The sequence below is a fragment of the Trichosurus vulpecula genome, chromosome 5 (assembly GCF_011100635.1).
Source record: "Trichosurus vulpecula isolate mTriVul1 chromosome 5, mTriVul1.pri, whole genome shotgun sequence".
Lineage (NCBI taxonomy): Eukaryota > Metazoa > Chordata > Mammalia > Diprotodontia > Phalangeridae > Trichosurus > Trichosurus vulpecula.
In genome coordinates, this window is record NC_050577.1 from 176,644,830 (window position 1) to 176,660,285 (window position 15,456).

The 15,456-nt window shown below is 37.8% G+C and overlaps 1 protein-coding gene across 2 annotated transcripts in view; it reads right to left on the bottom strand.

The window, feature by feature from the left end:
* Nucleotides 1-3,875: 3,875 nt before the first annotated feature.
* ARNTL2 (aryl hydrocarbon receptor nuclear translocator like 2) overlaps nucleotides 3,876-15,456 on the bottom strand; it is a 66,183-nt gene continuing 54,602 nt past the window's right edge. For both annotated transcript variants that reach the window (XM_036760375.1, XM_036760374.1), the window contains 3 exons: nucleotides 13,550-13,625; nucleotides 9,995-10,103; nucleotides 3,876-4,088 (listed from right to left, as the gene is read on the bottom strand). In XM_036760375.1, the coding sequence (XP_036616270.1) occupies nucleotides 3,952-4,088; nucleotides 9,995-10,103; nucleotides 13,550-13,625 (322 nt within the window). In that variant the 3' untranslated portion in view covers nucleotides 3,876-3,951. The remainder of the gene's footprint in view (nucleotides 4,089-9,994; nucleotides 10,104-13,549; nucleotides 13,626-15,456) is intronic.

A 15,456-nucleotide genomic window follows, 5' to 3' on the forward strand; every position in this document is an offset into this window, starting at 1 on the left:
CTTTCCTTTAATTTCTTTTGTTTACCTAAGTGTCTGTTTTAAGGTCACTTTTTTTTTGCATTTTTCTTTTTTTTTCCTCAATGACTTTTAAGCAAACCAAGTATACTACTAAAAAACGTGATACCCTTTAAATCTGATTTGTTCATCTATCCTGTAAAAAAAAAGGCCTGATAATTTTCAGATGGCTTAATCTTCTATAATTTTAGATTGATTTTTACAAAAAATTGGTACACGATTAGTTATGCATTTATAGCCTGACTGCATGACATGAGGTCTACTCTACAGTTACTAATGCTTCACAGAACTGTTATTCACAGGTAAATAATATGAACTATTCTTTTGGCCCACCTGAATTACGTAATCCCTTCATATAATACACTGGATTCTGACCTCAGTGTTTGACTCCTGTGTGTTATTTGTTATAATGACAAAGCATCATGTGACCTTAAAGATCATTTTTTTCTGACCCGACTGTTTTTACTGATGAAGAAACTGAGGCTCTGAGTAGCTTGCCTCAGGTCACAGAGCCAAGTTAATTGCACAGACAGTACCAGAACTCAGATTTTCCTGATTTTTCTACTCTTTCTACTCTAATATACAGCCTAATATAAAATAGTATGTTGGTTTCCACCAAAATAAAACATGTACATCATTTGCAGTAGAAAAAAAATAATAAATTTTAAGTCATATAAATATCCTACTTTTTTCTAAACAAGAACATATAGTTAACATACACCTTTCCAGAAAAATCCCCCTACCAGTAGTGATAAAACAGTATTATACTGTGCATCATGCAAGCAAATGCTTCTAGTTACAGAGTCAGAGGACCTATAGGAGGTCTGTCCTGTGCAAGACTGGAGGATATAGTGCAGGATCAACTACTATGAGGCAGCTAAGTGGCAAAGTGGATGGAGTGCTGGACTTGGATTCAATTAGACCTGAGTTCAAATCCATCCTCAGATACTTACTTGTTATGGGACCCCAAACGAGTCACTTGATCTCTCTTAGCCTACTTTCCTCATCTGTAAAATGGGGATAAAAATAGCACCTATTTCCCAGGGTTGTTGTGAGGATAAAATGAGATAATATTTGTAAAGTGCTTTGCAATCCTTAAAGCATTATATAAATGCTAGCTGTTATTATTAATAATTACTTCAGAAAACAACTGGTCTTTTCCCCAATTAACTATATGAAAACCTATACTTTTGAAGGAGGACAAGTTTTGTGGTAGGCAGGTAAAGCAGGGATCTGCCACACCTGAAAACCTTGCTTCATGTTCTAGCACGGTGAACCTCTCAAGAAGCTACCCAATCTTGACCTATTCAAATCCAGCCATGCCCTAGCTGGGCTCATTAGTCTTGAGGCAAGCATTGGAGCACTGGATAAATACACCAAGCACATGGGATCCTTTGGTCCACCTTCAGTCTTGACAAAATCACCCAGGTTGTCCCAGGTCAAACCCACCCCTCTTGAGATTTTCTGTGCCAGGTTTTCAAGATCCAGAACCAGTAACACATATCAGGATCCTGTAATAGCAAGGTGTTTTTCTAATTAATATGTGCTAATTTGTCCTCCCCCTTGCAGCAATGATGTCTTTTATATTTCAAGAGAACTTTTGCTTCGTCTATATTGTTACTCACAAACTTACCATACTCTATAACTCTCCTTATAAAAACTGAAATTTAGAACCTATATAAGAACATAAATCCCACACTGGGTCTCACCATTAGTCTAGCTAGGCCAAGGCTCTGTCTCTGCCAGAGGGAAGTTTTGGGGGAAGTTACTTTCTACAATAACCTCCTGCAAGGCTAGAGATGTACCCTTAAACATTTATCCTTAATTAAATGATTAATATTTAATAATTAGTTAATCCCAGTAAAAACATATTCCATTGTATGAACCTCTGATTTCATCTGTGTAGGGATCTCCCTCTTCCAATTAATCAACATTAATTACTTAATTACTTCCAGTAAAGGCACTCTCTTTGTTAAGGCCTATCAGCAACTGCTATGAAACTTAAGTCTCAGAGTTGCCTGGGACATGGAGAAATTAAGTGACTTGTTTAGGGTCACACGGCTAGTATGTTTCTTAGGTGGGACTTGACTTCATGTCATTTTGGTTCCAAGGCCAACTCTATCCACTATGCCACGCTGTTTCTATGTTATACATTTTTGTTAAACTTGAGTTTCTTATTAACCTTCAATGTCTAAAAATGATACTATTTTTCTGTATTACTCTGAAGAGGAATAGTGACAGCTTATCCCCATGAATATAAGGAAGACAGTGACTATAATGGTAACGTAAATTTGAAGATCTTTCCCACTCATTAATAGGCCCATGTGACCTGCTTACGTCACAGGAAGCCTACATCACATGTGGTGGGAGGAGCTTGCTGAATGAGAGCAACTGGAAAGGGCAGAGCAGGAAATTCTCAGGGTGGTAGAGCTCAGGGAGAGAACAGATGTGTTTGTTGGCGGCAAGGCCCCAGCAGGGGGTGGGAATGGCTTTGAGAGGGAGTTGTTCTCGGCTGTGATAATGGGATAATCTTTGCTGCTATGATGGATTGGGCTTATTGGTTTTGGGATCCGGTTCTCTGGTGTCTGAATAAATCATTTACTTCTTCTACTTCTATATGGAGAGTCTCTTATATTTTGTGATGCAGAACTATACAGGCATTTGACAATTATTGTCTATATTGTGATTATTGCCTTGCTAATACAGTGACTAGTCCCTGGGTTGGTTAGCGAGGCCTGTTCCCTTACCAACGTGGAAAGCCATAAGTAACTACTTTCTGTAGAAATATTTTTCAAAAGATAACTTGTTTAGCATATATCCTGGGGCAAGTTACTTAATCTTAATCTTTCTGGACCTCGCTTTCTTTATCTATATAAAGAGAAGGGATCACTAAGATGCCTTCCAGCTCTAAAATTCATGTATAATAATTCCACACCCAAAGTTGACAGTAGGAATAATGAGTAAAGAAGAGTCTACTGATTTACATATAGAAAGAAATCAATAGCCTGGCTTTAAGGCACCTTAAAAAGGCTCTTAAAAAAAAAAACTCACCTGTGAATAAAACATCAAATTTCTCAATACTTTTTGCAAGCTTTGATTAAGAAGTAATTTTACTCAGAAGCATAGGATTCCAAGCTAGAAGGCACCTTAGAGACAATCTAGCTTTAAGCCTGTCATTTTAAAGATGAGGAAAATGAGACCGGGAGAGATGGAGTGATTTGCCTAAAGTCACGTAGACAGTAATTAAAGAACTGCATTTAAAATTCAGATTCTCTGATTCTAAATCCTGTGTTCTTTGCACTCTCTTCCTCTGAATCTAACTCACAGTACCAGATTCAGCCTCTATCTCTTGATTTGGTTCCTATGCTAGCCTATAAGAGTACATACAGTATCCTGTGTGATTGTGCTACACATAGCATTGTCCTTTAAATTTTGTGGTACTGACCTTGTCCTTATAGCCTATAAGCCCTATTGTCAATTAAAAGCTACATACTCAAGTACTGAAAATATATTAAATAACACAAGCTTGCTCTTATCAATGATTCAAAAGAGAAAAGAAAAATGCATTATGTAATTCATCCCATGAACTCAAATATTGCAGAAAGAAATAAGTAATATCATACAAAGAACACAGATACTTAATACAATGCACATTTTGGGGGATGTGGGATAAGAACATTTTAGCATAAAATAGCCAAACCATGGGTATAAGCAATCTCATTCTGTATAGGATTAGTAACAAACTCTGAGGTTCTCCAACAGTGGAAAAACTGAAGCTTTTCACCTATTCCTTCACAAGCAAGTGGCAAATCAGTACAAATCAGTGGATCAGTAACTTGAATGAAAGGTAAAAATAGGATGAACACAGTACTGAGGAATATACAGCTGTATGTGAAACACTTTTATACACTACTCGTTTGTAGAGAAAGACGAGAGCTAGAGTGTCCACTGGATGTCACTAAAGTCAGCTGGATCCCCCAGACCTCCTTCTGCTTCTAAATAATTCATGAAGGCAGCCATGGCAGTGTCATCATTTTCACACATTGCATCAAAATCCAGCTGCGTGTTGTCACCTAACAAATTTTAAAAGAGACACAGAGTAAATAAGGAGGGTTAAATGGAAAAAACATGGCAAGAGAAAGTTATACTGGAGTCAACAAGGGGAAGGGATTAGATAAAATGGTGGGGTAGTGTTTCCACAATCTGGCTAGCAGCTGTCGTGGGGGTGTAAGATCCACCAAGAGCCAGCACCCAGAAAGCTGCCAAAGCACAGGTTCTTTTGATCTGCTTAACTAAGGAAAGCAAGGTCAAGGCATTGACAAGCTTACTTTAATTCAGCATACAAATATCATTCACTTAGTTCAGGGGAACAGACCAGCACACTGAACTTCAGAGCAAATTACAAACAAAGTACAAACATCAACAGACAGACCGAATACAGATTCATAGTTACCAACATCTAGGTTCAGCCTGGGAGCTCAGAACAAGGGCTGGCCCAGAGTCACGCGTGCCACCACTGCTGTGGGTAAGAGCTCCCAAGAAGAGACAGCCAACCCCTGGTTTTATATCTTTTTCAGGGTCAGGGTCACACATGCGACTCACCCACGTGACATAGAATCGTCACAAAGAGGTGACTTAAACCCACATGGTCTAAAAGCCTCTGCTGTCCCAGACATGTAAACTAGGCCCTCCCTGGAGTTAGCTCCACCTTGGGCCCCACCTTAGTTGCCAATCCACACCCACATAGGTTTTACACCTAATAGGGGTTTGGGCCTGGGGCTTAGCACTTAGTAAGACTCAATGAAACACACTGAATTACTCAAAGCAAACAAAAGCCAAACTCTTCAAGGGCACTTGTTAAACTAAGTGCTAAGGAGCCCATTTTGCTTACCCACACAGGTAGATTGAATACCAAGAAGATTTACTATGTATTCTACAAATGGGAAGAGAGAGGCATAGTAGAGAGCATCTGGATATTTGGATGAGGATTGATGGTGGTGAGAAACAGAAGTGATGTCATGGTAGGAGTAAAGTACAGACTACCAACCCACAAGGAGGAAATGAATGAGGAGTTTCAGAAGTACATTTTTTTGGAGGGGGAAAAGGCAGGGCAATTGGGTTTTAAGTGACTTGCCCAAGGTCACACAGCTAGTAAGTGTGTCAAGTGTCTGAGGCTGGATTTGAACTCAGGTCCTCCTGACTCCAGGGCTGGTGCTCTACTTACTGCGCCACCTAGCTGCCCCCAGAAGTACATTTTAAGGCTGGTATGAAGGAATGATATAGTAGTGATGGGAGACATTGGCTATCTGGACAGTACCTGGAGGTCCCTCTCTGTTAAAAGTGGAAAAGCTGATAGACTCTTGAGTTTTCTTTTTGAAAGTGTAGAAAACTATAATGGCAACTATTGTTCTGGATCTGATTCTGAAGTAGAAATGAAAAGAACCTTGAAGGGATGTGTCTACTCCCATTGTTCATGATGGGCAAAGAAAGCGAGGTGTAGACTGATGGGCATTCCAAATTTAGGGGAGAGTATACATCAAAAAAGTTCATTGAAAGAATACTGATGATTCCATTAGCAAACACTCTACAAGGGAAATTGGCTCGAGAGGTAAGGTATACTCATAAGAATGAAATTCTAATGACACAAACACAAATTATTCCAATTAGGAAGAGGGAAAGTTTTATTTATTTATTTAAAAATATTTCTTTTTTATTATGCACTTGACAAGCATCAACAAACGCGATCATTTCCTTATACAAAGAAGAAAAGAAAAAGAGGGCTGCATATCACACTGTGACTGTATAACATTAGTTTTATAAACCTACTTAAGTTTTTGGAAGCGTATATTAAATTTACTGCCCTACTTATTTGTGCCCCCTTCTGAACTACCACCTCTCTTCTGTGTGTGTTTTAATATTTCACTGATGCTTTTCTTTTTTGTTTTGGTTATCACTATCCCTCCACTCATTCCCCATAACCTCTCTCCCCAAATAAAAGCCTTCCCTTGTAACAAATATAGTCAAGTAGGACAAATCCAATCATGATTATCACTATTCCACTATTCACTCTCCATAACATTCTCCTTCTCCCTAAAGATAAAAGGCTTCTCTTGTAACAAATAAATATACTCAAATAATACAAATCCAAAAATTGACTGTGTCTGAAAATGGATGTCTCCTCTTGCATCTCTAGTCGATAATCTCCATGTGGAGAGTTGGGAAGCATACATCATTGTCATTATCATCATCATTACTTTTCTGGTTGGTCATTTCTTTGAAAATAGTCTTTTACAGACATTTTCCTATATAATACTGTAATCATTATGTAACTCGTTCTCCTGTTTCTTCTCACCTCCCTTGTCATCAGTTCACACAAGACTTACCAAGTTTCTTTAAATTTCTCCATTACATAATTTCTTATGGTACAATAATATTCCATTATATTCATATGCCAAAATTTATTCAGCCATTGCCCAATTAATGGGTACCTACTTGGTTTCCAGTTTGTCTTTGCTATAACATGAAGTGTTGCTAGAAATATTTTTGTACCTATGAATCCTTTCCCTCTTTGTTTGATCTCTTTAGAATATATGCCTTAGTCTGGTATCTCTGGATCTAAGGGGATACACAGTTTAGTGACTTTTGAGGTATAGATCTAAATTGCTTTCCAGAATAATGGATCAATTCACATCTCTCTAAACAGCATATTAAAATGTTTATGCTTCTATAGCCCATCCCCTTTATTTCATCTTTGCCAATCTGATGAGTATGAGGTGGAACCTCAAAGATGTTTTAATTTGCATTTGTCTTATTACTAGTGATTTAGAACATTTTTTTCATATGGCTGTGGATAGCTAGCTTTCATTCTTTGATAAATGATTGTTCCTATCCTTTGTCCATTTATCTATTGTGGAATGGTTCTTATTTTTATATATTTGTATCAATTCCTTTTGGAAAACATCCTTTGAACCTTTTTCAGAGAAATTTGCTGCAAGATTTTTCCTAGTTAACTGTTTCCCTTACAATTTTAGTTGCATTGATTTTGTCTGTTAAAAAAATTTTTGGTTCCATGTACTCAGAATTATCTATTTCATCTCCTATGATGCTCTCTATGCCTTGTTCGGCCACTAATTTTTCAGAAGGGAGGGTTTTATAAAAAGAGGTAGCTATATAGAATAACAGATTTTTAAAAGATATTCATGAGATAGAAGAACAGGAAACAATGAATAACAAAAATATATCATAATGACTCAAGAATGGCAAGAAAGTTTAAGTCTGGAATAAGCTGAAGTTAGCAAAGAAAGCGTAGGATGGGAAAAGGAGAGCTTTTGTCCTTTATTAAGGGCTAGAGAATAATTTAAAAAAGAGAGAAAGAGAAAGACCTATTTGATGTAGATGGGACAGGGATAATAGATAATAAAAAGAAAGAACTACTCAACTCTTTGTTTTGCTTCTGTTACTTTTTTTTTCACCAAGAAGAGTGTCCTCTTGACTAGAAAGTATTGGTTGATAAGGAATTTAGAGTGCAGATAAGTGGGGAGGTAGTAAGAGAGTACCTAGTGCAGCTAGGTGGTACAGTGGATAGAGTGTCAGGCTTGGGGTCAGAAAAATCTGAGTTCAAATCTAGCCTCAGACATTTACTAACTGTGACTCCAAGTCACTTAATCTTGGTTTGCCTCAGTTTCCTCATCTGTAAAATGGGGATAATAATAGCACCTACCTCCCAGGGTTGTTATGAGGATCAAATAAGATAATAGTTGTAAAGCTCTTAGCTCAATGCCTGACACATAGTAAGTGCTATGTAAATGTTTCTTTATGATCATTATTAATATTACCCAACTGGCCTCCATGAGTTCAAGTCAACAGTCCAAGATGAACTGAATCCCAGAATACCGAGGGAGCTTTCAGGCATATTTGAGCCACTCTCAGTGACCCTTGAAAAATTATGGAGAGCAGGAGAAGAATCATAGGACAACAGACCAGAAAATATTATCCCAATATTTAAAAAAGAGTGGGGGAGATGATAGTAGATTCTTCAAATGATGAACCAATACCTGCTCCCACTGTACTGAAGCCTCACTCTACAGGTGCCTTGGTTGCCTCCATCTCCTCAGGGCTTAGGCGTGGCTACTTTGTCTTTTTCAGCAAATTGTTCTGTTCCCTTACTGACTCAACCAGAACAGCATTTCATCAGACAGAGGTATTGAGACCTAGAACCACTACTTTTAGTTAAATACTTCACTGAAGGCTTGTTATTACATTCTAGCCTTTTTGTGGCTACATCAACTGAGTTGGAAGAGAGGGGGAATCATTTCCCTCCAATTTTTTTGGCAAAATTCTAGAATGTATTATTAAAAGGATAACTCCTAAGCATCAGAAAAGGGAACCAGGTATCATGAATGGGTTTATCAAGTCATGCCAGACTAACCTAATTTCTTTCTTTCTTTTTAATGGGTTTACTAGATTGATAGATCAGGAAATTTGCTATTGACACAGAACATTGAAATTTCAGCCAGTCATTGAATAAGTGAAGACCAGAGATAGCATGGCACATTGGAGAGAGAACTGGTCTCAGAGACAGGAAGACCAATATTCAAGTCAGGTCTCTTGCTATATACAAGTACAGTATATAATACAGATCCTTAAGTCACTTAATCATTTCACTTTCAGTGCCCCAGGCATTCTAAGACTACATATAAGCTTCAAAGAAGGTGCCAGTCTCTATTAGGAGAGGAGTTCCTCACCAGGAGCTCTCAACATGGATGTAATTACAAGTCCAGCCCATATATATTTAAGTTGTCTTAAATATATACATACACATGTACATATTTAAACTTAGAGGTTGTAGACCTCTTTAAAATCCTTTGAAATGCTTTGAAAAACAAAATAGGGTTTTTAAAAGTTTGTTTGGGACGATTTAGATACAGCCATATCTGAAGCCAAGGAATAGCTTGGATGATTTCTCATGGTCCCTGATTCAATGGAGGCTTCTCTTTATATAAGGTCTCAGATGTAATAATCAGAATGGAATTATAGCTCTTCAACATCTAATGAGATAATGTATATAGAGTGCTTTGCAAACCTTAAAGCACTGTAAAAATGTCACTATTATCATCATCACTACAGTGTTATCATTCTATCACTGTCTTGTTCTCATCTCTTTTGTTCTTGTTATCATTCTTTTCTATTTAATGTTATCTGACTACCGAATAGGTAGAAAAAGGATTGCTTTTTGTAAATGAATGACAGTATCAGTATATAAGCTCAGCCCCTGTAGACTCACTAAAAGCATCTTCTGGGACCACTCCTGTACCAAAAAGGATGATAGCAATGACATGTACTTATCTTCTTCTCACATAATTTCTTCTATTGGGTTCCTATGTTTTGAAAGCTTTTCTTTCCATGTGGTTTGGAGATTGTAAGTATTAAGTAAAATGTTCTTAAATTTTTATGGATCAATGTAATTTCTGATGGCAAAGACCAGATGCTAAGTCATTATCATAAGGTCCTTCATTTCTATAAGCAAATATGAATTATTATCATTATGAAGATGTCTTTTATAATTAACGTAATTTTATTCTATACAGAAGTTTCAAAAATAAAAATTATATTACATGTAGAATCTTTTTCCTGTATCTGTACTGTACTAGTCTTGAAAATGGCTATGCAAAGTCAAATTGTCTTTCTCTGCATGCTTACTGTTAACTGGAAACATACTTGCCCATTAGTTTGCTTGCTAGTTTAACGGCACACATTCACAGACTCACTGATTGAGTTCTTTCTGGCATGCCTCCCTCCACTGTGTATCATCGATATTACACTCAACGATTTATTCATTCAGTTGACTAATTTACAAGGTTAATCTTCGTTTTCAAGAAAAAGTTCTCCTTCACAAAGGTCTACTGGGCCTAAAGCTTTAGCCATGGATAAGGGGTCTTTGTGGAATTAAAATGATCAGCAGGAGCCAAAGACAACTTACTGAGCAGTGGTTCATTGCTGGAGAAAGAAATAATGCCAAGGCTTTGCCCCGAAGGCTCATGGTTTCCTATTTCAGAAGAACATAACTGAATCACCTCTTTGTTTGGCACCTAGAAAGACAAGAGGAAAAATGAATGGTAAGTAAGCTTTGCAATTAAATGAAATCAAAACCTTGATGGAAGTATAATTGTGGGTGGGTGGATAGGGAAGCAGAAGGGAAGACTGGGGGGTGATTTGAGATTAATATAGAAAGGAACATGAATATTAAATACATCAAATGACAATTACTTCAGGATTAAGACAGGAAGTAATAAGAAAATCAAATGTATTATGAGCCTACTAAGGTGAAATACTGTTTTAGAGAAAGAAACAGAATGATCAGAAACTTTCCACAATGCTTGGGCACAGAGCACTTATATGTTTTCATCTATCTTTACTCTCTCATCACCTCAAAATGAGGGGACAGGGAACTGGAAATTTCTCAACTCATTATCTGAGGCCCCACCCCCCCATCCCACCCTCTCCTTTATACTTTTCCAAAAGGCATTTTTCTGTATTATCTGGGATATCTTAGCACTAAGTGTCCAGCACTTAGGCACATAGGTTTATTGGTTGATGAATTGATACTGATTTCCTAATGACAAAATGTGATTTGCTCCCTGAAATATTAATTTACTTCTTTCACCTACTTTCCTCCTGCCTTAAAAAAAACACAAAACTATACTTTTACTTCTTAAATTCTTTAGGTCATTGATGCTTTCTTTAATTTCTCATTTTCTCTCAGATGATGTACAAAGGTTTTTTTTTGAAAGAAAAATCAACAAAATCTTTTATCCCACATTTATGACCTTACTTGTCACAAGCAAGTAAAAAAATCAATCATTACTATTTGAAAGTATTTAACTTTCTGCTGTTTGGTCAGTTACAGTTTGCTTACCTCTGGATTTTTTTTAAAGAAATTTTAATTCTTCCCTTTTACTGAAGTCCAATTTTTTTCCTGCTTAGGTTCATCTTTACACCTTTTTTTTTCCTGTGCCAACTTCTGCTTCTAAGAATATCATACTCTGATATTTCTTTTGGTTTCATATAAACTCAGAGTGCTATTCTGATTATTTGGAGGCTTGGAAACTGAATATCTTGGAATGTTATTTTTTTCTTGCTGCCTAAAACATTTGTCTTTTGATGTTGCAGTTCTGGAATTTGGTTAGAATGGTTCTTGGTGAATTAAACTTGGAGTTGCTGTGTTCTGTGGATTTTCTCAATCTGTTCTTTGCCATCTGCCTCCAATATTTCTGGGCAATTTTTCTGTATGACCCCTTGAAATATGGTTTTCTGATTTTCCATTTCCCAATTTTTTGCTAGAATATCTATAATTCTTAGAGTAATTGTTTGTATCCTATCATCAAATTTAATATCTTTGGGAATTTTTTTTTTTTTAGTTCTCATGTATTCTTTCAAACTTGGCACTTAAAAATTTTTGTTCTATTATTTTTCCTCTGCATTTTTGCACTCCAAATCTTTTGTTCTCTTTTTTAAAAGAATCTGCATGAAAAATGGACTCTGTATTTTGTTCTAATCAACTAGCTTTTGATTAGACATAGTTTTTTTCTATCTCAAGAATCCCAACTTTTCTTATTTCTTTGATATACTCAAGTAAACCTTTGGATGCTCTTCTGAACTATTCTAGAGAGTCTTAAATATTCTCCAATGCCATTTCAGGGGACTTGCAGAAATTCCTGTAATACCTTTCACCTTTCTCAGGAGATTCTGATATAATTTTTCTTTTTTTATGAAGTGCTTTATGTATTAAGACGACGCTCTCCTTCAAAAGTTCGTTCATTTCTATTCCTTGGACAGATTTTTTTTCTGCCTCTGTCAATCATTCTGCAGGTTTTTCTATGGTATCCTTGCTGCAAACATGCTTCTTACTGCCCACTCTTTCTCCCTTCTGAAAGCTAAGCATTGTTACTTCCCTCTCTTGGCCTTTGCTGCCTCTCTTCTGTCCTCTCAGACCACTAGGGTTGGACAAAGTCTGCATCCCTTAAAGGGTGAGAGTGAACTATTCCTTCAGTGAGACTCTGAGAAGCTACTGGAGTAGGACTTATTCTCTACCTTTATCAGTCCCATCTTTAGGGGATGTATCCTCCTCTCTACAGCTAACCTTCAGTCCCTCGGTTAGTCCTTGGGAGCTGGTCACAAAGGCTTTGTGATTTTCAGAACACTGATGAATTAGGTACTCAGGGAAGCCTTTACCCTTAGTCCTCTCTGTTCCTTTCAATCTTTCTGTTGGCTTCTCTCTCAACTCTTTTGCAGACTACCTTTCTCCTAATCTTGCTATCTGTTTGTCTTGTCCTCTTCTTTATTAAATAATTATAACCAACACTACATTTCTGATACCTTCCCTCTTCCCCAGTCTTGTTCTTCAGACTCCATACCTTTCTATGAATGCTTTTTTTTTTTCCTTCTTGAGTCATAGGATCTCAATGGTTCTGTTTTTGGTTACTGAAAGAGACCACTGACCATCAATTTATTGCTAGCCTAATTAATAAATTGATTATTAATTACTCAGAAACTCTGTGTCTCAGGCTTTTCATTCATTTCATGTGAGAAAACTGGGACACTAATGCACTGTTGGTGGAGTTGTGAACTGATCCAACCATTCTGGAGAGTAATTTGGAACTATCCCCAAGGGACTGACTCTAAAGCTGTACATGGCCTTTGATCTAGCAATATCACGGCTAGGTCTGTATCCCCAAAAGATTAAAAAAAGGGGAGGGGAAGGACTTATTTGTACAAAAATACTTATAGCAACTCTTTATATGGTGGCTAGGAATTAGAAATCAAGGGGATGCACATCAAATGGCTGAACAAAGAAACAAGTATATGATTGTAATGGAATATTATTGTGCTATAAGAAATTACAGGCAGGATGATTTCAGAGAAACCTGGAAAGACTTACATGGACTGATACAAAGCAAAGTGAGCAGAACCAGGAGAACATTGGACACAGTAACAGCAATATTGTATAATGAAGAACTATGAATGACTTAGCTATTCTAAGCAATACAATGATGCAAGACAATCCCAAAGGACTCATGATGCAGCATGCTATCTGCCTCCAGAGAAAGAACTACTATTGTCTGACTATAGACTGAAGCATGATTGTTTTTCACTTTCTTTTTTTCTTTTATTTCATTCATTTCTTTAATTTAATTTTATTCTTTTTTTGTTTGAGTCTTCTTGTACAAAATGATAAATATGGAAATATTTTACATGATTGTACATATATAACCTATATTGGATTGCTTTACCACCTCAGGGAGAAGGGAGGGAGGGAAAGAGAGAATTTGGAAGTCAAAACTTTAAAAAAAATGTTTAAAAATTGTTTTAACATGTAATTGGGAAAAAAATAAAATATTACTAAAAAAAGATAAGGGCAAGAATCACATGGGATGCGAAGGCATTGGTGGCTTGCGACCTACACTGGAGGAAGGGAGCACAACCATCTGAGAGCTCACATATCCAATGAAAACTCAAAGTACGCATACATACTTACATTACTGCAGTTCACTGCTGGAGAATCTCTGATGTTTGTTGGATTTGAATCAGCAAGACTTGGAGAAGAATGTAATCTTTAAAAAGGAATATATAAAGACATTTGTTCTCAGATGATATAAGTGACCTGAAGTCCCAAGTACGTGAGAGGCCCTTACTTATCTCCAATGCTCCACTACGACTATCTGATTTTTTCAGGGAGAGGAAGGGGAAGTAGACCTAGGCTTCTCATCCTAGGGGTCAGGAGTCAGGAGAGGTCAGGAGAGACCCTTCCAGATTGTAATTCCCTGGCATGTTTTTAGGGGTCATCTGTGTTTCCCCCCCTCTGAGAAGCTTGCTTCCTTCTATTTGTTTTTACAGTTTTACTTTTATTGATTTTTTTTCCTTTTCAACTGGTTTGGGTTGGGACAGGCCCACATGAGAACCAAGGTAGGTATGGACTTATGGGAACTTTGAAAAGCTTTGTTTGGTTGTTGAAGTTGTATGATATGTGTATAGGGGTATGTGTCAACATTGGGCCCATCTCACATGGAGAGATTAATTGAAGGGAGTGTCTTAGAACTATGCCTAATGAGCCCACTAGATATCAGTGCCGCCCTCCCAAAATTATCTTGTATTTACTTTTAAGTGTCCACGGGTTGTCCTCCTCCCTCCCATTCCCAGAAGGTAAACTCCTTAAAGGCAGGGGCTGTTTCAGTTTTTAGCTTTTTTATTGCCAGGGTCTAACAGAGTTCTTGGGCAGCTAAGTGGCAGAGTGGATAGACCACTGAACTTGGAAGCAGGAAGAGACCCATCTTCCTGAGTTCAAATCCGGCTTCAGACACTTACTACCTGTGTGACTCTGGGCAAGGCATAGGAGGGAACTCCTCACTAGCACCTTACTGAGAGGACATGGACAAGGTCTGTTGGATCTCAGGGTCTCTTTGCCTCCAGGTTGACTGGCTGATTGGGACTCAGGAAAGCCACCCCTCTGTGTGGTTTATAAGAGGAATATGACAGACCAGCTCTCTCTCTTTTGGTCTTCCTTTTTATATTCTTTATTTAGAAGGGCAGCTGGTGGATAGAGCACTGGATCTGGAGTCAGGAAGACTGGAGTTCAAATCCAGCCTCAGATACTTACTAGCTGTGTGACCCTGGGTAAGTCCCTTAATGTCTGTTTGCATCAATTTACTCATCTGTGAAATTGCGATAATAAGGGCCCCTACCTCCCAGGGTTGCTGTGAGGAACAAATGAGATATTATAAAGTGCTTAGCACAGTGCCTGGCAAACGTTAAGCACAATATAAATGTTAGCTGTATCTGGAAAATAGGCCAGCTTACTTAAATGAGGGCCTGATCTTGGGGCAAGAGAAGCCTGTGTTCATGTCTTTCCTTCAAGGATCTGGGAGCAGAAGCATATGGGAATTACAAATATTTGCAGAAGGCCTGAGAGAGAAGAGACTAAGAACAGAATTTCCTAGCTCAGAGATGGAAACAGCAAGGACATTGAGAAATTTCTTGTATAAGCCCCAGCTTTCTCTCTTTGGGTCTTCCTTTGCATATTCTTTATTTAGAAGGGCAGCTGGTGGATAGGGCACTGGATCTGTAGTAAGGAAGACTGGAGTTCAAATCCAGGCAGAAACATACATGTGCTTACCCATGTGATCCAAACAGGTAGTTCTTAGGAAATATTCATGTCCATCCTGGGAAAGGAGGGGTGATTTTGAAATCATAAAGCAGTGAGATCTCTACAATTAGCCTCTTAGGCAGAGAGGGCAGTACTAGGGGCAGCTAGATGGTGCAGTAGATGAGTGCCCAGCCTGGAGTTATGAAAGACTCATCTTTGTAAGTTCAAATCCAGCCTCAGACACTTACTAGCTGTGTGACCCTAGGCAAGTCACTTCACCCAGTTTACCTCAGTTTCCTCAG